The sequence below is a fragment of the Rattus norvegicus genome, chromosome 18 (assembly GCF_036323735.1).
Source record: "Rattus norvegicus strain BN/NHsdMcwi chromosome 18, GRCr8, whole genome shotgun sequence".
Classification (NCBI taxonomy): domain Eukaryota; kingdom Metazoa; phylum Chordata; class Mammalia; order Rodentia; family Muridae; genus Rattus; species Rattus norvegicus.
In genome coordinates, this window is record NC_086036.1 from 48,458,089 (window position 1) to 48,478,667 (window position 20,579).

Here is a 20,579-nt window from a genome sequence, read left to right on the forward strand (position 1 = left end):
TCAGTACAGAAATGAGAATGATATTAAGGATTAAATCATATTAAGTTTGCAAAGCAAGACAATATAACTTGTTTAAGTTGGTGGTAAGTAATTTATAGTTCATAATAATGCATAAGCATTATGGCTTTATGGTTGTGGCTACTAATATAGCTATAAACACTGGAGAGAGGGAAGATTCCTGTGCCTGAAGCTGATTGGTGTTTCTAAGGAAAGGAAATTGACTACAAACCCTAGATTCTCTATCTTAGCAGTCAATTAAGGAAATTAGGAGTTATTCTTTCCCATTCCAATGGATTGTGGGGCCCAGCTCTTCTACCCACTTATAATATCAAAATTTTCTTATCAAGTGCACATTAGGAGTTTCCCATACCCTTGGGGAAAAGTCTGGGAGATGCCAAATACTGGCTTTATCATTATGTAGATAAGGTATCTGCCAATTTCCTACCTCTATAATCTATACTTTCTGCCTTGGCCAAAGTTAAACTGAGAGAATGAGACAGAGAGAGAGAGAGAGAGAGAGAGAGAGAGAGAGAGAGAAAGAGAGAGAGAAGAGAGAGCATGTTTCCTTGAAAAAGCCTTGGTTTGTGATACTTTCTGGTTTGATATCATTACATTACATTATGTTATTCATTCATTATTATATACTATTTATTATATATTAATTATAGTTATATATTACATATAATAACATGAGAGCGTTTATACAGGAACACTGTTTTGATTTCTCTACAACTTGTGTACCTTCATAAATCAGATACAGAACAGGACACCATCTGTTCTGGCAACCTCTTGGGATACAAGGAAAGGTGAAAGAAAAGGTTAGCAAAGAAAGCAGGGAAGGAAAATGGAAAGAAAGCAGGGAGACACAACTGGGGAAGAAGAAGGAAGAAAAACATGGATTTATGCTCACAACCAAGTCTCCCAAATTGTTAACAGTTGGGCGGTAATCAATGAAAGTCTTCTAGAGCACAAGGGGGTACAATAATTATAATTATATAATATATCATTCATTACATTAAATTCATTACATGCATATATTCATCCTAGCTAATTGTAAGCTCTTAATAAGAAGCCACTGAACTTGGAGTTAGGAAGAAATGAATGCAGGTGCTCGAGCCTGTACCAGCCAGCTCCAGTGTGCCACTTGACCAGGCAGTAGCACATGTTGTGACATTACAGGGTAGGGTGATTGATGACAGACCCCAAAAGCAATTTCAGTACACGTAAGTACAGCTGTACACTCCAGCATGACAGTTTTGCTCAAGGAGGGACCCCACGACACCTGTCTAGGTTTGTGCAATCACTCTATCATGTACTCGCAAGGACAAAAGCAGCATCTCATGCCCTCTGCCAAATGACACGTGACTGCAGTTCAGCCCAGAATGCACTGTTGTGACGTAACTTGACAAACAAGTATTCATCCAAAATGTGCCGTGATGGCAGATGAGTATTTGTGTGCCATGTTCTTGCCCTTGCTCTGTGCTCTCCCAACACCTTTGGGAGAGAAGTCATTGCACCCTCTGTGCTCTAGAAGAGAGGTTCACTAATCACTGCCCAACTGTTAACAATTCAGGCGAGTTGGTTGTGAGCACAAATCCCATTTTGTTCATCTCCCTTCTTCTCCCCCTTCTTCTTGTTCAGCTGCTTCTCTCAGTTTCTTTCCATTTTCCTTCCCTGTTTTCTTTATGTTTCTCCCATCTTTCCTTGTACTCCTGCTTTGCAAAGGTACATAAATGGTAGAGAAGTCGAAACTCGCATGTTCCTGTATAATCTCTCTCACATTATTGGTCCCATTCTTAATTTGCCACCTGTTTATTTTGAAATCTGCCTTGTTCATTCTTTAGATTTCTTTCATGCATGAAGTGTGAATTTGACCTCTGGCTACCCTTGCTTCTCTGTCATCGATTTACTCTCCCCTTTAGGATCATTGGACAGTGATCAGACCTACATGGGAATTGTATATTTAGGTATGAACAACACTATAAATACATTTCTGAGAATTCTTAATTACATAGTAATAGCTGCACCTTTTTGGTCACTGTTAAAAGTCCCTGGAGAGGATGGGACACAATTCTCTTGGGAAGCAGTTCTGTTTTCAACAGCTGGTTACTGAAGCAAGCAGAATTCTCTTACACAGTATGCTGGAACGGTGACAGCGTACCAGGGCACCGCTTTGGCAGCCTAGTGGGGGTAGACAACCCTCAGCTGGTGTCAGTAAAGACCCTAACAGTTGGAAAGCCTAATGACTGGAGTCACAGGGATCTCCACAGGCGCAGTTCGGCCTCCACCATGAAGCCCTCTGCAGACATGCTTCAGATAATCGCCTGCACCGTCCTCATCCTCGTGAGCTTCGTAGGAAACGTGTGTTTATTTTATTCCACAAGTAAGTGCCTCACCGGGGGCCTGCAGACATCTTTTCTCCTCATTATCAGCCTTGTGTTTGTCCACCTTATTAAAAACCTGGTGGTGAACATCCTCAAGATTGTTTACTCTTCCGGTATCTTGCTGGACTCAGTTGGCTGCAAAGCTCTACACTTCACCGCAGCCCTGACAACTTCCCTGACCATCTGGTTCATGTTACTATTTGCCTTGTTCTACCACCGGAAGCTTTACCAAATTGTCTACCCCTTGAGCGGAGCTGCAAACCTGAACCAACAGAAGTATTCTGTGAAGGGTATTTCTGCACTCTGGGTGGCTGGTGTGGCAGTGTATATCCCAGTGTTGATATATACTAGAAAACCAGAGAGCCTCAATTCTGGAAATGATACAGGCTCCCTGTCTACTAAAAGAATTTACATGGACTGCCTAACTGGCTTTGCAAATGAGCAGGTAGAGTTTTACTATGGAAAAATATTCTTAGTTCTGATTGATATTCTTCCTCTGGCTATCTTAGTATTTGTCTGTTTCTGGATGGCTCTCCTCCTCTTAGAGAAGAAGAAGATGACATATGGCGACATCTGGGTTGGAGATGATGACTCAGAAACGGAGGTCCTCCGAGGGGCCAAGTTCAGTATCTTGTTAATGCTGCTCATCACCACGCTTTGGGTCTCTCACTTTATCTTAGTCTATTTTTTGAAGGATTTGGCAGCGTGTGTCTTTATCCCAGCTGTTCTTACAGCCCTCTCCTCTGGCTTCTCTGCTCTCAGTCCTTTCCTGCTTATGTTGGTTAATTACAAAATGAAGCTGGTGTCTCTCTGTGGAGCCCAACGGGAAAAATCCACTCCACAGCCTCCAGACGTCATTCTTTCTCCGTATGCTTAATGGCTGAGGGAATGGGCTCAAGTGAAGCTTGAAAAAGCTGGCCCTGTCACTGAAGGGCATGGCTGCAGCTTTCAAAGACCTCAGCAAATTTTCCAAAAAGATGGCTAGAAAACTGACTCCTCTAGGAATTGATTTCTTAGAGAGACTTTACAAGTAGATAAAAAAAAATACTATGTTGTTATAAACTGAAGAAAAGCAGCCATTATGACATTTACTATTTAGGCCAGGGGTTCTCAAACTTCTGAATGCTGCAACCCTTTAATATAGTTCCTCATGTTGTGGTGACCCCAACCATATTCTTTGTTACCTTATAATTGTAATTTTGTTACTGTTATGAATCTTAATGTAAATATATGATATGTAGGTTATCTGATAGGTGACTCCTGTCGGGGTTGCGACCCACAGGTTGAGACTACTGGTTTAGAATAACACTGTGCATGAGTGTGAATATGTAGCTTTTCTTTTTTTTAATGTAGAATTTGTAAAGAAAGTCAGTGATCATCAGCTTGTAGATGAGCTTAGCAGGGGTACCATGTTAAGTATTTACACTGTGCAATATGTTGTATTTTTAAAAAGCAACGTTGTTGAAACCGAGGTCAACACTTCCTAGGTGAATTCCTCTAAGTGCTCCTGAGGAAGCTGCACATTTCTGTCCTGTGTTTTTCCTGAAAGGTCTCCAGACACACTGCAAGTGTGTTAGGTAGGTGTTCAGTGTTCAGTGTTTACAGGTTTAATTATACTATCTCATGGAAGCTGGGAGCAGATTTGATTCATTGTCCCTAACCTAAGTCTTTAGTAAAATACAGCTAGATAAAAAGTATTGAATTAAAGTGTTAATATCCGCTTAGTCATATTCTCAAGAATGGATGATGTACAGATATTCTGTTGCCCTTGGCACGTAACCCACTCTCCTTGCTTGATCATATAAACACAAAACTGCATTTTGGTTTTCCTTCAGAAAAGAAAGGATATTGAGTTTATAGATAATGTATTTCTTCTTTTGGTTATTAAATGGGTGTAGTTACAGAAAGACAAGAAAAATACGAGATAATTATTTGTTTTCTAGATTTGGGTTCAATTTTAAAGGCACATTATAGTTCCAATTAAAATTAGACCAGTAAGGTTTTATCTCAGTTTTTACTTTTTATTTGTGTAGTTAGTCACTGTAGCTGCGGAAACTCTTTGAGTCCAGTAAATAATTATTTTAAATGTCTACGCATAAATTTGTATACAAAGCAGCACGTTTAAATCTAAGTCTGAATAATTCTTAAAAAAAACAAAACTTTCTTGCACTAGCAATATACCTAGGGATTTTCCTGCAGTTCTAGTGAATAGATCTCTTGATGCTGAGATTCTTGCTCTAAAAAGACTGTCACAATTATAAATCTGGATGCCATTTACAGAAGAGTCTTAGAATATCATAGTTGCTAGGCAGTGCTGTAGAGAAAGTAAATTTTAAAGAAACCAAAGCCACAATTCTGTAAGGACTGTGCACCAGTGTGTGTCCCTTGTTTGACACAGAGAATGTTTTAAAAGTCAGACTTAAGAGCTTCTGAGACTTCCGGGTGGTCTTCATGGGAAATGCTTAGTTGAGTCCACCGAGGCAGTTTAATCAGAGGGCACCAGGCACATATCCTGGATAATGAAGTTAACATCTGGAGAGATGGAGGATGTGGGGAAGAGGTCGCCATCTTTTAATTAAATGCAGATGTAGCCAAAGCTAGGAATAGCCATTGATCTTAAGTCGTGGTTCTTAAATGTGGTTCTGGGACCAAAAAGAAACAGTGTGACCCAGGAACTTGTTAGAAATGCAGATTCTGGGACTTCACCTCAGACCTGTGGAATCGGAACGTTTGGGTTGAATGCAGCAATGTCTTAATGAACCTTCTGGGTGAGCTTTATGCATGGAGCAGCTTGAGAACCACTAGTCTATGACTGCTCCAACGTTTAATTCTCACAAATGGTCGGAATAAAGCCAAGATAACTGACTCAAGATGTCCTCTTCAATGCTCCTTGTGTGTGTTGCTGCCATGTCTGCCTCCCTCAAAAACAGCAATCAGGTTTGCCATCTGCGTTCCATACACTGTCAACAGTAATTGCCAAACAAATAAATCCACTGTAGAAATTAAGTCAATTTTGCAAAACTGAGAATAAAGCATGAAACTTCAGGTGTGCAAACAATTTGAAACTTGGATTTGGGTGGTTTCTTATAAGTTTCTCAGGATCCAGTTTCCAGATCATTCCACAATTTTGTCCAGAAACCAGTGCAAACCATGGCTGGCTTAGGCCCAGCTCTTCCTCCTCTTCTTCTTCTTCCTTCTCCTCCTTCCCAGATATTTTCATCTAGCTTTGACCTCATTAGATCATGGTTATATCCTTGTAGAGTTAAGTTTCATCTACAACAGAAAATCATGTGTTTTCTGAATGATCTATACAGTCCACTCTTTCAAATAATTTTCATCTTAAAACTCTTGTTCGCTCCTAGCCCTGCCAAATTCTTGCTGAGCTCTAGACTGCATGGGTGAGGAGCCGAGAGAATTGGCAGACATGTCAAGGTAGCATGCTCGGTGGGTAAAAGTAGGTCAGGACTGTTGAGAGAACTTGGAGGTATTTCCTGACTTCATCTTTGACCACACAGCATCTTTCCCTGAGCCGACATGGGATTCTCATCTCATCTCTCTTATGGCTCCTACCAGACTTCTGACTGACCGGTTTCTTACCAGGCTCACTTTGATCGCACGAAGTACCCTGCTCTATTCTAGTTCACTCAGTGTGTCATTAGACACTGAGTCCTTTCTCAGCCTCAACTCTCAGAGACTCCTCCTTAGAGTCTAAGGCATGCTCAGGAAGTCAAATGATCCTTAGGAACTGGTCATTAAATTTTTGAAAGAGACAAAGATGTGCATGCTTGTTTTTCTTGACTGAGATATCTCTTAGTTCTGCTGCAGAAGAGAATAATTGCCCAACCACAAGCTCTCTCCCTCCCATATGTCTTGGTTCATCTTAAGCTGTATCTTCATTAAAAGTGACTCTGGGAACTAAACATGTTTTTCTTTTGTTGTGAGTCTATGTGCTTTTTTTTTAGCCTTCTCTTGTGTGAATGTTGTGAACATGGAGTCTTTCCATCTTCAAAAGATATTGTAAATTTAATACTCATCTTACATCCCATATATAGACACAATACAGATCCGGAAGAATTTAACTATCTACCAGAAGGTTAAAACTAGTCTTCCCCCATCACTAATGGTTTAGTATAAGTTAGCTGATTCTTAGTACTTGGTTTCAGAAACCACAAATTCATAGCCAGATCATAGGCAACAATTTTAAATTGTTAAGAGTTAAAATACCATTATCTAATTATCTACAGAGATTTATCAGAGAAATACTGATCTTTAGCAAGAGCTCTACTATTACAGAACTGTCTTAATTACCTTTTCAATAAGACGTAATATAGAACATTCATATACATTGTAAAATCAAAAGATCTTAGCTGTGTGATAAAATAGCAATTCATGAGCAATCAGAAACAATTAATTCCAGGTCACCTCATTAGCAAATGCACCCGTGGCTCCAGTGTGACACTTTATAGCACTTAATGTTAGGTCTAACTTGGAGTTTTGTTCTATAGGTTAAGTAAATTCATGATAAGATTCTCAATGTCATTAGTAAAACACGTACTTTTGTGAGCCATGAATTTTCTAAGTTCACCCACTGTGAAAAAGAATGGTTGTCAAAAATCTAACATTTACTTAAAGATGAAGCTGAACTACTAAATCAACAAACTGATGGTGTGATATGATGTCTCACATACACATACATATGCATGGTGTAAGGTGTTTAACAGACTTCTGTCCTTCTCAATGGCAGCAATGATCACATCTGGCTTTCTACTTAGGATCTATAAGAAAGATGAGTAACTCACTGGGTGTTATGGTCCTTGAACAATTGGAGCAATACAATCTAGGGATGGATCTATGTTGTGGGATTTCTAATCAAGACAGCTGAAAGTGTAGCCATGTTTCAGGGCAGCCCAGGACAGCTGAGAACCTGAGCCTTCTGGCAGGGAGAGATTTCCATTGACTGCCCTTCTCTTGACTTCATGATTCAGAACCTTGGCCATGACGTACCTGAGTTTTGCCATCTATAAAATTGGAAGTGCATAAATGCAGATCATAATTCACGATGTCTTCTTTTCTCACAGAACTATCCAAAATAAAGTCACATTAAACACATCACATGTGACTTGAAAACAGGAAGTGTTTGATGCAGAGACAGGGTTACTCTAGTGTTGCAGTTTTAGCAAAAACTTGATGAGGTATGGTGGGGGTGCGGTATGGTACTTGGCTTAAAATTCATAGTTTTGACTGTGTGTCTATGAGGCATGTATATAACCTTTCAGAACCTCTAGTTCTTTATCTCCACAATGGAAATTATGACAATGTTTGTAGAGTCTTTATGAGACAAAGCGATAGAGAACATATGTAAAGTCATCCAACCCTATGGGCTCTGGAGATGGTTCAGAAGGTAAGAGAGACCCTCAGTTTGGGTCACCAGTACCCACATTAATTGATTGGTGTGGTGATGCAAGCTTAAACCCAGTGCCTTGGAGAGTGGAGATAGGAGGATCCCTGGGGCATGCTGCCTACTACCCTAGCTACCAGCTGAGTGAGAGACCTTGTCTCAGGAGAATAAAGTGGAGAGTGAGAGAGCAGGACACCTGATGTCTTCTTCCAGCCTCTGTTATGCATGCAAAATACACAACATGCACTCATGCTCATGTCTATACACATATACACACATGTACCACACATACCACACTCACACACATTCACACACACACATGTGCCACACACACCACACTCTCATACATACACACACACCACACAGACATACATGTACCACATACACACCACACACACACTCACATATACATGTAACACACACACACACACACACACACACACACACACACACACACACACGCACTAACCCAGTCCTAGACCTCCCTGTACAGTTTTCTTCCCATATTGTTCCAAGTGCAGCCCACAGTACCCTCTCCCCTGCAGCACCCTTACTCTGTTACACGGACCTCTTTTGTTTGCTATCAAAATACTCAACTGTAGTTCTCCAAACACGCCAGAAAACTTGATATCCTAAGAACACACTGGGCCTGGAAATCCTCCCATGGTCACTCCTGTCTCTCACCCAGGTCTGGTCCTAAAAGGAAAACTAGAGTGGTCAGTGTGAGATTCACCCTCTCTTGGCGATTCCCCTTCTCAGTTCTCATTTTTAAGTCTCTGTGCCCATGCTACTAGGACTCCCCCAAGACTCATTCTTGCCTGACTCTCATCTGCACCAGACAGCCCTTCCCATCCTCAGTCCATATACATTAATTTATCACAGCAAGCACCATAGTAGGCTCGCTTCCTCTAGAACCGTATGGTCCGTCTTCATGTGGAGCATGTGGTCCTGTCCAGCATGTACATTCAGTCTGTTCCGTAAGGGAAGAACTGGGGAGACCACAGCTCTGTGCTTTCCCTCTGTTCCTCGGATGTGCTTCCTGGCACGTTGTGTGCTGTCTCTTTCTAGTAGGAATTTCTTGCCTCTCTCATTTATCGGCTTCAAGAGTAGGCATTTAGCAACTGCCATGCTTCTGGCCACTGTTGAATCAAAGAATGAAAAAGAAACTGAATCCAACATTTGGAATCAGTTGCTTCCTTGCCAGCCAAGCCACAGAGCCAACTGGGGACATTTCTACCCAAGCCTTCCAGGTCTTCGTTCGTAATATTTTTTTTTAGTTCTTATATTGAACAAAGTAAACACAGTGTCTGTCTGCAGGCCTGCAACTTGAAAATGTATCTGAGTATAAATTTGGCAGGGGCTCGGGAGTGTAGGGAGTGGTGATCTTTTCCCAAGTGTTAGTGGATTACAGGGTGAAGAAGTGAGTCTCCATGCAAATCGACTGACGTGACCTCACCGCCGAGCATACTCTGCTCATATATGTTGACAAGCCCAGCTTATTTTTAATTACCTGGCCTCATAATAATTGTGCATAAAAGTAGGAATGGAGACTTTGACAGGAGGGAGAAGAAATGTGTGTAATTCCAGCCCTCAGAGTGACTCCACACTAACTCCTCCTAAATGGAGTGAGGCAATACATTTCCAAAAGAATCTGGGTAGAGCAATTTATGTGATGTGTGAGTGTAGTCACAAATCAATGTGCTTTTTATGAGCCAAGCACACCAGAATGTGTGTGTTACCACGAGTGCAGTTCCTCAAAGCAATTCTGTTGGCCATTCCAAGGTTTTTCCACTGATGTTGCCATTACCGCCAGATTTTGGCAAGTCTTCATTTGGAGTGACTTTTTCAGAGTCTGTCTGCAAGTCACACACACACACACACACACACACACACACACACACACACACACACACACCTCCCCAAAGCATACAACAAGGATAGAGTACTACACTAATGACCTGCTCCCTTCTCTCGCCACATTTGACTCCTTGCTCCTTTGAGGTTTTCCCCCAGCTGTGGGAGTAGTGGAGCCATCACTGAGGAGACCTCATGGGAAAGTGACAGAACACTGACAGATCCTTTAGCACTGGAGAGGTTTCTCTCAGATAATGGTACTCTCTGAGAGGCAGCAGACTCCCATAGACCTCCACACAGCTGGCTCCTCAGTTCACTCTGTACTTTGAAAGCCATGCCTCAGTTTGAAATTTGAGTCAAGTTGCCTTCCAGTTCCCTGGGCTCATCCAAACAAGAGGACCAGGATGTCCCCAGCAGCTTCTGGAGAGCCTGCAAGCCTTCACTACCTGGCTATACCTCCCATATCTGAATAGTTTCCTTCTTGTGGAAATTTTTGTACCCAAGTGAAAGAGTTAAACTACTCAAATTTATTTTCTTTCTTTTTCACTCTGTCCACCTTGCATCCTCTCTCCTAAACTTCAGAAAGATTACTCTTTTCAAACATGTGACAGACACACCTACATAGATAATAATACAGTGAAGAGAAATTAAAAGCTCAATGTAGTCTGAACTGGGAATAGTTCAGTCACTTTGCAACACTCCACTAAAGGGGCCAGATATACAGAGATGTGGGTTGTAGACTGGGGGCGGGGGAGCTTCACTACAAGCAAAAGCCCCCAGGAAACTGAAAGCAATCAAAAAACAGTAACTTTCAGGGTTGGGGATGATGACATCTGGTGCTATAAAAAAAAGTTTAAGGAATGAAGCTCTGAGATCCTAAAGCAGTAGTGGTTCTCAACCTTCCTAATGCTGTGACTTTCATGTGGTGAGTCTCAATCATAACATCATTTTCGTTGCTACTTCATAACTACAATTTTGTAACAGTAAATAATTTTGGAGATAGAGGTCTGCCAAAGGGGTTGAGACCCACAAGTTGAGAATTGCTGTGGTCTAAAGAGTCCACATGTGACTCACAGTAGCTGAAGTCACATACAAAGGTTTGAAGCTGACCTGCTCTTTCTGGAGACCTGAAATGTATTTTTCACTTAAAAAGAAACCTGATCTTGTTGGACTGGGCAAGGGCAGGGTGCAGTTAAGCTGACACCATGGGCCAGGGGGAGGAAGGTTTTGGAGTCTTTCTGTGCTTGCATTTGGCATGGCTTCCTGCCTTCCACTTTGCCCACACCATGTAAGCCCACACCAGTCATAAGAAAGCAAGACCCTTCCATCCTCCGGTTGTAAAGGGAAGGAAACATAATCCTTACCTCGTAACTTTTTATTATGTTTGCAAAGGTTTTCTTTCTTTAATAATGGAGACTGTAAAACAATAATGGTTACTTGCGGTAATTTATTTATTAAATTGAAAAATGTGTTGCCATTGTGGCATGACTTTCAAATGATCAAGAACATATCACTCTCGGTCTTAGAATACAAATGAAGTCAACAGTCTTGGCAGGAGCCACCAATTAAAAAAATAGAGGGGGGTAGTGGCTATGCTCACTGTTTAAAACCCCATCCTTTCCTGCAATCTGTCTTCCAATGTTCAAACTTAAATGCATTGCATTGCCAGGCCTGAGCAGAGCAGCCTAGGAGGGATCTGCTAAACTGGAGTACACAACTTAGTATTTCCCATGAGCATCCGCCTTTCACCATGGCTACTGGGAATGTGGACCCATGTCACCAAACCAGGGCTTTAAATATTTTTAAAACAAAGTCAAAAATAAAAAAAATTTCATGTGAAGTCACCGAAGGTCTACAAGTTGGCAACTCATTTGTTAGAGAGGTTTTTCTTTTTCTTTCTTTCTTTCTTTTTTTCTGTAAGACTCCCACAATTTATTTTAGAAATCAAACAAATAAATCCCACCTGTGGGACAGACTTGGCCTTGGCTCATGGATCTCCAATATGTACCTTGTGTGGTTGGACTTCCTGTTAGGAAATATAGGTCATCAGTTGGGAAAGGGGGCTCTGGGCTTCTAAGCTAGGTGGATGGGAGGAGGGGAAGAATGTGAGAGACGCATGGACCAGATTCCAGCTCACCTTGTCTTGTGTCATCATTTGAAGCAGCTGCCTAGACAGAGCATCATCCCCAACCCCCAATGTCTCAGAGGAGGATGCTGATAGCCAGTGGAAAGGCACACCAGAAAGGGCAGAGAGCCAATAATGACCACAGAGACAACTAAAAGGACCACTGGAAATGTGGCCCAGGGTGGATAAACTGTGGGGATTTCCACACATTGGAAGTGACAATGTAAATACACCCAGAATGACCCCTTGAGAGAGAGAAGCTGTGAAACCACACAAAAGGAACTGGGTCACAGACAAAGCAAACTTTCCTAAAGGAGATGGCTCTGTAGGAAGCAACGGAATGTTCCAGATGCCAAGCTGTACTGTCTTCTGGCCTGTGGAGTTTAAAACTCGCACCCCCACCCTCCAAGGGCAAATACAAAAGCTGTGGGTTTGCTTTGAAGTGACAATTCGTGTTGTCCATTCTGCTGGTTTGGCTACACTTTCATGAGCATTGCCTTTTCTCCTGTGAGAGCCCGGAGAATGGACTCAGTAACTGCACTTGGTCATTTCTGTGCATTCAAAGATCTCTAGTTCCCACCTTTAGTGTAGTCTTTCTTCATCGTCTCTTTGTATTTCCATATTCTCTGTGGTGCTGGTACATTGCTGTCCCATTCTGGACTACCTTGCATTAAAACGGTGTGATTACGATAAGCATAAAAACAGTCTTACCTCAAATCTTTCGCTTCATTTCGTTCTCCTGCCCGTGCCATAGGCCTGGATCATTCTGTGTCATTTTAATTGCAGCGGGTATGGGCCATCCAAGAAAGGTTTATGGTGTGACTGGATGGTGGTACCTGCTCGTGACACACGGTGTCATCAGTGTGTTTTTCACTGAAGTCATGGAAATGGTCTGAGGATCCACAGTTCATCAGAGGGGTGCAGACCAAGGGGGAAGAATGTAAGCTAGAGGGACGGCTGTCCGCCGATGACAGTTTACCGTCTGGGTTGTCTCAGCACCTGTGACTGCGTGGAAGGGAAAGTCACAAGGACATGTGTCTCCCTCTGAAATGTTCTATGAGGGTTACAGGGGAAGTAAAGCGCTTTGACATCAAAGCACTTTGTTTCATGACTATTTTTTAGATCTTTATCAATAACGAGATGTCTGGTTTTAAATTTTACTTTTATAGATCTCATTTTTTTTCTTTAAAGCTGTAGTTTTAGAAGAGCCGCATCCATATATCACAAATAGATCACTTCATTTGAGTTTGTGAACACTGCCCTAATCTGTTCCTGGATGGTTCTATATTGAAATTAAGACTGTGGGTGACACATACATGTGGAAAGGGAAGAGGAAAAATGGAGAAATAAACTGGGTCATAGGTTTGAGGTATAATTGTTTTTCTGTAGCATTGCTGTGCCATTTTAATGATTTAAAAGGGGGGATGGACCAAAATATCAAGAATGTACTTAGGATAAGAGTTTCCTTTTAAGGAAATAAGCCAGCGAGCCAGGAACGACAGCATATGCTGGTCACCTTCAGAAGCACAGGCAGGAGAATCATTGTAAGTTAGAGACCAATTTGGTCTACATTGTTCCAGGCCAGTGACAGCTATACAACGTGACTATCTCATTAGTATAAACTTAAAAGCCTGCTTAGACTCTTGGTCTTCTATGAAGAAGCTCACTGTCATCTGTCTATGCACTTTCACTGTCCAGTCAGTTTTTTGCATTCAGCAAGGCACCCCTTCCTGACAGAATCAAAGAGCCAGGCACCAACCCTTTATGATTCTCACACATGGAAACGTAAGACAATTTGTGTAATAAGAAGGACACGCTGCAGAAAACAGAATCCTTTTTCAGTGTCTGAGAGCTGACAGAGGATAACGGCTCTCCAGAGTGCCACTGGGAGATCTCCATTTCTGTTCCTGACTAGCACACACATAGGTGCCTCTGTCACTGACGATGGTGATAAGTGATGGGAAAGGAAACGGCGAGTGATGTATCTTGCCCTGACAGACTTAAAGGATTGCCACAGGCATCCCCGAGGCAAATGCTGACTGAGGACATTCTGGTGACTGCATCAGGCCACTCAGACACTCTCAGATAAGGCGGCTTAAGGCAGAAGGCATCGTAATAACTCAATTCAAAATCTAGACTTACAGCCCCACCTCCTTCCCTATCTCCCTCATCTCCCTTGTTGAATTCTAAATTCTAAAACAGCCATTAGTTGGTATCTAGCCTGTACCCTCATGATTACTTATGGCAATGTTGTCTTCTTTGCTCCCTACACATCAACCAAGGATATACCCACAGAAAATACCTGAAGAGTTTCCCTAACAGTTCCAAGAGATTGTCTTTCCATAAAGTTCAAATGTTCACCCGGGGTAAAGTGAGAGCAGGGTGCAGGCTTTGTTGAAAACTAACATATATCATGGGGGGAACGCTGACCCCAGTTACTGCCCAGGAAAAGATAAGTGCAAATCAAGTACAGCAAAGGATTATGGGTGCTCCCTGGGGAGTGGTGCTGTGGACTGAAGGAGCTGAGCTCAAGGCTTTTGCAAAGTTTGGCTTTGGCAGGGAGGAAGTGTGCCTCTGGGCAATGCTATTACCCAATTACCTTTTCTGGTTTTATTTGTTCAAATGGAGATAATACTTTTCTTTATAAATAGCTGACCTTTGGCCCTCTTTTTTTTTTCTGCTTCTGCCTTACCCAGGATATTATAAATATTCGACCTTACTCAAAATGTACAAAGAAGAATAATGGAAGCCCCTGAATATCTTGATCTGGATGAAATCGACTTTAGTGATGACATTTCTGTAAGTATGCGTCCTTCCACGCCATGTTTTCACAGTGTTCGACCTTCGTACTTGTCAGCCACTTTGTGTTGTCTTATATTTCCACACCTCTCCCGACTACATTTATGAACTGAAAACAAGCTCTATAACAGACACAGTGTGCTTTGGGTTTGGGGGATCTAATCGTGTATGGGTTTCAGGGGAAGGGGTGCAAGACATTCAGCCTTGCTTAGCATTCTCTTCCTAAAGTTCCAAGGTCGTTTTCAAATTAGCGATGAGTCCACGAACGCCCGTTCCTGGTTTCCTTACATCACACTACCATTCTCTCAAGTCCACAAGAACACACACTGAAGCCAACTTGACATTCAATGAAAGATAAAGAGAGGGTGTGGGACAGATGGTCGAGCATTTCAGATCAAGTACTGCTCTTCCACAGGATCTGGGTTCAGTACCCAGCAGCCAGATCAGGTGGCTCCAATCGTGTGTAACTCCAACTCCCAGGCACCTGGTGTCTTCTGATCTCCATGGACACTGCACCCATTTGCACATACATGTGTGCACACACACATACAAAACCAAAATAAATATTAAGATAAAGGGAAATTTCCCAATCACAGAAAGCATCAAAACACAGATTGGCCACTTGGGAATGTTGGCAAACATTTGATGAAGATCAAAACAGCTGACCTCTGAGGTCCTAATCATTCCGTAATGCTGTGGGCTGATGAGTCCCTCAGTTCCCCCAACACTCATGCCCAGCTTCTTCTCCACTCATTACAGCTTTTGTCCTGAGCAAACTATCTACAGACCACTTGCCTAGAGCTGCATGTGATTCCTCCCATGCCATGGAAAGTTCTGGCACCCGGCAGCACGTTGGCACTGTCACCCCAGGAGCTCACAGCTTCAGACATGATTTTCTTTTCTATCTCAAGGCCTGGAGCTTTGAGTCGCCACTGGATGTTGCTCGCAAACTGTGGACTTCCGTTGACATGCATCTGGCTGGACGTTTATTCCTGTGCTGGACTCCACAGTGTGCATAGCAGGCCTACTGCACATGACAGATTGCAGGCATAGATATGATAAATCACCTCTTTCATACAGCTTTGGATCGTTGTAGGTTGGAACTAGAAAAATATGTCTTTATTATGCAGCCTCCTTTAGCTTCTAGTTAATTTTTATTGGCCATTTTTCAGATGAATGTGAAGTAAGATTCCTCTTTTTCATGCTGAATATGCATGTGTGTTTGTGTGTGTGTATATCTATGTGTTTATATGTGTGCATGTGTGTCTGTGTGTGTTTGTGTGTATGTATGTATGTGTGTGTGTTTCTGTGTGTTTATATGTGTGCGTGTGTGCGTGTGTGCGTGTGTGCGTGTGTGCGTGTGTGTATGTGTGTGTGTGTGTGTGTGTGTGTGTATCACTGTACTTGACTTAAGAAAATGTTAAGAATGTGGTTCTTATATAACTATTCTTCTCAAGGTATTTGTACTTGAATGAAAGCCAAAACCATGAAAGGTAGTGTATAATTTGTTGAAGAGTTGGAAGAGAGAAAGGTTGGATTATTATTAGGAGTTTTGTAGTAGCTCTTGAGGCTTGGTGTCAGAGTTGTAGTTTAAGAGTTGATCTTTATGTGTCATCATTTTTGGTTTTGTTTCAAGCACTTTGTTTATTCATTTGTGTACCTGCCATGCTATAGACAGAACCCACTGTACCACTCATTCTAGGCTGTTTGATTATAGTCCCAACCCTTGGTTTTATTAGACAGAGTATCATTTTTAATTAATTAATAACAATAATTAAATAATCAATTAATAATTTGCATCCCAAATGTTGCCCCCTCCTGCTTCCCCCTCCCAGAGTTCATCATTACCCCTTCCTCCTCCCCTTCACCTCTGAGAGGATGTTCCTCCCCAGGCATCCCACTTCCGTGGGACATCAAGTCTCTACAGGATTAGGCACATCCTCACTCACTGGGGCTAGACAAGCCTCCCCTGCCAGATGTGTGCTGTGGGCCTTGGACCAGCCTTGTATGCTTTTTGGTTGGTGGCTTAGTCTCTGGGAGCTCCCCAGTGTCCAGGTTAGCTAACACTGTTGATCTTCCCAAAGGGTTTCCATCCCCTTCAGCTCCTTCAGTCCCCCCCTCACTCTTCCAAAGGGCTCCCTGATCTCAGTCCAGTGGTTGGCTGGAAGTATCTTCATGTGTCTCAGTCAGCTGCTGGTACAGCCTCTCATAGGACAGCCACGCTAGGCTCCTAGACAGAGTGTCATTATGTAGCTCAGGCTGGCCTTGAGTCTGTGATCTCCTGCCTCCTCACACTCTGAGGCAGGCGTTATACAACTGTCCAGGTTGTGTTTTAAGAAAAGAGTCTTTGAAGGCAATCAACCTGGACTCCTAGCTTCTCTTGCCCTTCACTGGCTTGATGATTTGAAGCATATAAATTTCTTTCCTGAGATGCTCATCTAACTTTAAAATTGTTTTAAAGTTTGGGTGAAATGATAATATATGTGGAACACTTAGCTTGGCACACAGTGAGTTACCCTTTCAAATAGTAGCCTTTGTTATTGTTTCAGTGAATAATACAATAATATTTATCTGACCAATAGTGGAGAAAGAACTCGAGGGAAAAGACCAGGCATGGTGTCAAGATTTTCTTTTTAAGTACAATGGAGCGATTGTATTTACAGAGGAATCAGCTGGCAGCAGCCCATAATTTTGATGAATTAGGAAGCTCTACTTGGAAGATAAAATGTATTAAGCAATAACTGAGGGTGCTTAGCAAACTGAGTTACAGGATATACAATGGTTGACCCTTTCTAACTTGACCACTCTGACCATAAATTCAGATTTCCATCAGTAAGAATATACCTTCACCCAAAGTTTCCCTGTTAAGTGGCTCTTCGGCCTGCCTTAAAGCTTAAACCAGGGGGGAATTGCACGGTATTACTGAGACAATTAGTAACACAGATGGCTTCCCACAGGCCAGGCAACATCGTGTTCATCCTCACACTGTTTCTATGGAGTAGAAACATAACCATCTTGTACAGACAAGGACAGTAAAGCATTGAGATCCTATCCCTTGCCAAGGATCATCCAGTTAGTCAGAAGCACGCTGTTTCCAGAATGCTCAGCTTCACCGTAGCACGTCCCTGCCTCCTCCCAGATGAATATAGATTATTGCAGTGGTTCAAGCCAATAGCAATTTCCCCGCCTCGCCTTCCCGCCCATGAGCATTTGGTGATACTGAGTTCTCATTGTCTTACTGGGAAGGTTCTGCAGCTCTGCTGGGGACAGACCAGGAATGTACAATGTGCAGGACAGCCTCCTACATAGAGGATTTGCCAGCCCAAAATGTCGACAGCGGGGAAAGCGAGAAGTCCAAGTCTGTCCTAATCCCCCTTGAAACCAAAAAGGCTCGACTTCGCAAACCCTCCAGCCTAATAGCGATTTTATTATAATTCAGTATGAATCAAGTTTAATACCCTAAGCATGACAGAGTGTCACTGTTCATTAATGATTTCATAGAGAAAAAAGTGAGGACAAACTCATAAATCACGGAGCAAGTGTTCTCGCCCTGTTTACGTAAACTAGGAACATTGGCGGTCAAGGCTGCTAAAGCTGGGCTAAATGAGAAGGATTCAAGTTCTGTACTCAGAGAGGAAGGCATCGCTCTGGTGCTAACTCACAAATGCAGTGAGGAAGGAAGTGCTTAGTGTGCTTTGTTGGATTGCACAGACCCCTCTCTGCTGGGCCTTTTGCTTCTTTTCTGATGAAGAGGCAGAAGGGAGTGGAAAATCCAGGCAGCACTTGGAGAAGATGTTTACAAAACTCATGCCGGGGTTTAGAACTCCCCTTCTTACCCTCCAACTATAGCCCAATTATGTAGTTTGGGCTTGGTTTTCCCCCTGTGGTCATAAGACTGGTTCTTGTTTTAATTAAAACACAAGCTGTATATTTGTATAGAAAAAACAACTGGAACTCGCTGTCTCTATCTAATGAGACAAAACACAGAAGGCAACCAACTTATTTTGAAGTTGCCCAGACTTGAAAATAACAGGCTTCCTCTGTAAAGTGCAAAGTTTAAACTGTATATCCCTGTGACCCTGCTGTCTGAGAGGACAACTGTAGCCCTGTGAGAGAGAGCTCACACAAACATAAAGGTTCAAACCTTTCTCACACTGCAAACGGGCTTACAGAGTCCTTTATGGGTGTGAGAATCAGGCCCCCCTATCATCAAAACAACCCCCCCCCAGACTCTGAACCATGGCCTACTTATTTTATTAAGGAAAGCCAACTTTTAGTTCTCAAAAATAGTATTTACCCAGGCCTAGATAAAGCAAAAGCTAACCCGTCAATAGGTGAAGTGTGTCACATCCAGTCACCATCTGCCAGACGCAGACCCTGTCACACTCACAACTGGAGCCTTTGAAGTCAGTTTTCTTGCTCAAGCCTCACAAAGCTGCTTTTGCTTTCATCCCGTTTCACCATTGACAGAAGTGAGATTTCTGGGGGTTCTGTGACTTTCACAAGGTTATAGATAAAAGGTGACAGGGTCAGGACTTGATTACAGAACTCTTTGACCGGGGTATTGTGACCTTCTGAGAAACCTAGTTGAGTGGGAGCATGTCTACACCTGGAGACCCGTCACCTCATGCACCATCATCTCCGTTTGGTACTGGAGCCCTCACGATTGTTTCTTGGTGGTGAGGCGCTTGTTCCCAGTATAAAGAAATACAATCAGCTGAGAGGGAGGCAAGCAAGACCCTAACTTTTATTGCACCTAAAGTTTCCCTAGAAGGTGACCAGGACCTTCATGTGGATTCATTCCTATCAGCCCTTCCCTTCCTAGAAGTCACCCCGTTCTTGTCCATATTTAAAGCCTTTGCTCAGTGCCAGTCAGTATGATGTGGCTTCAGCAGCATTCAGAATATTACTGCATTTTTTGAAGTTTTATTTACTGTGTCCTACATTTGAGTCCAAATTTTCTCGAATTCCTCTTCTTTAGCTCCATGGTATTAAGAACACATTCCTGATTTTGGCACCAAATGCCCTGTATTTCGGTTGCTCTCTAAGTCCCTCCCAAGAAACTGAATAGCAATTGTCTGATCCAGAAGTCATATGTTATATGTAGTGGGCCTCAAGACTTGAATCAAGTTCCCCTCCTCTATCTTAGACCAAACACCCACAGAAATAAAGAAGCTTTAGTAGAGATTGATTCCCAAGAATAAAAAGCACCCACATTTTAAATTTAAGTTTAGGTTTCAATTTTAATTTAAAGAGCAGCTAACTTTTAATTTGCCTCCTCTTATTCTGAACTTGGCCCTAGGAGTCATGGTCTTGCCAGATTGTTCTAGTATCTATTAGACTGACCACACAGATTATTTGTACAAACTTCTTGCTCATAGATAACTATTTTGCCAATCTAGTCAGCAAGTGTTTATTAACCATCAACAGTGTTCCGGGCATAGTTCTAGGTCTGGAAAAATAGTATAAACTTGGTACTCTCAGAGAGTTTATAGCAGCAAATAAGCTATTATGCTTCACAGACTATAACATATGTATTATAACTATGAACTGTCAGGTTAACTTCATGCAAGTCAACATCTTGGTACCAATTACTTTTCTTGCTCGGCTGTGTATCTGGTGACGATTGACTCATGACTCACAGTTGACACTAGAGAAGCACTGACAAAGTCCATGGCTGGCCAGCTACCCAACTGCAAGATAAATGTGTGTTTTAATTGTTGTTTCATCATTTATAATTTTTCAATATTTATTATTATGTAGGCTTAACATATTAGTTAGAAAAGTGTAAGAGATTGTGGTACTTAGCATTTGCTGAACACTTACTGGACACCAGACATGATCCCAGTGCTTTACAGAGTTAGCTTAGAGTCTTCACATTCCCACTCTATTTGGCATTGAAATGACTCGGTTCTACCAATGGGATTAAAGAACTGAGACTACCAAGAACATGTTGAAGTCTGGATATAATGTGGACAGTCTGCCTCCAGAAGCCACATGTGTAGCCATCTCATTGAAG

General features: G+C 42.2%; 2 protein-coding genes across 10 annotated transcripts in view; both read left to right on the forward strand.

Moving 5' to 3' along the window:
- Sncaip (synuclein, alpha interacting protein) overlaps positions 1-20,579 on the forward strand; it is a 140,083-nt gene that overhangs the window by 55,925 nt on the left and 63,579 nt on the right. For all 9 annotated transcript variants that reach the window (XM_006254719.4, XM_039096790.2, XM_063277309.1 and 6 more), the window contains exon 2: positions 14,458-14,560. In XM_006254719.4, the coding sequence (XP_006254781.1) occupies positions 14,504-14,560 (57 nt within the window). In that variant the 5' untranslated portion in view covers positions 14,458-14,503. The remainder of the gene's footprint in view (positions 1-14,457; positions 14,561-20,579) is intronic.
- Positions 2,260-5,248, forward strand: Ancv1r (ancient vomeronasal 1 receptor). Its single transcript, NM_001367927.2, has one exon. The coding sequence runs from the start codon at positions 2,290-2,292 to the stop codon at positions 3,259-3,261; it is 972 nt and encodes a 323-aa protein (NP_001354856.1). The 5' UTR covers positions 2,260-2,289; the 3' UTR covers positions 3,262-5,248.

Bases quoted from the DNA above. Each gene is read 5' to 3' on its own strand.
- Ancv1r (NM_001367927.2), top strand. From the start codon at position 2,290: ATGAAGCCCTCTGCAGACATGCTTCAGATAATCGCCTGCACCGTCCTC.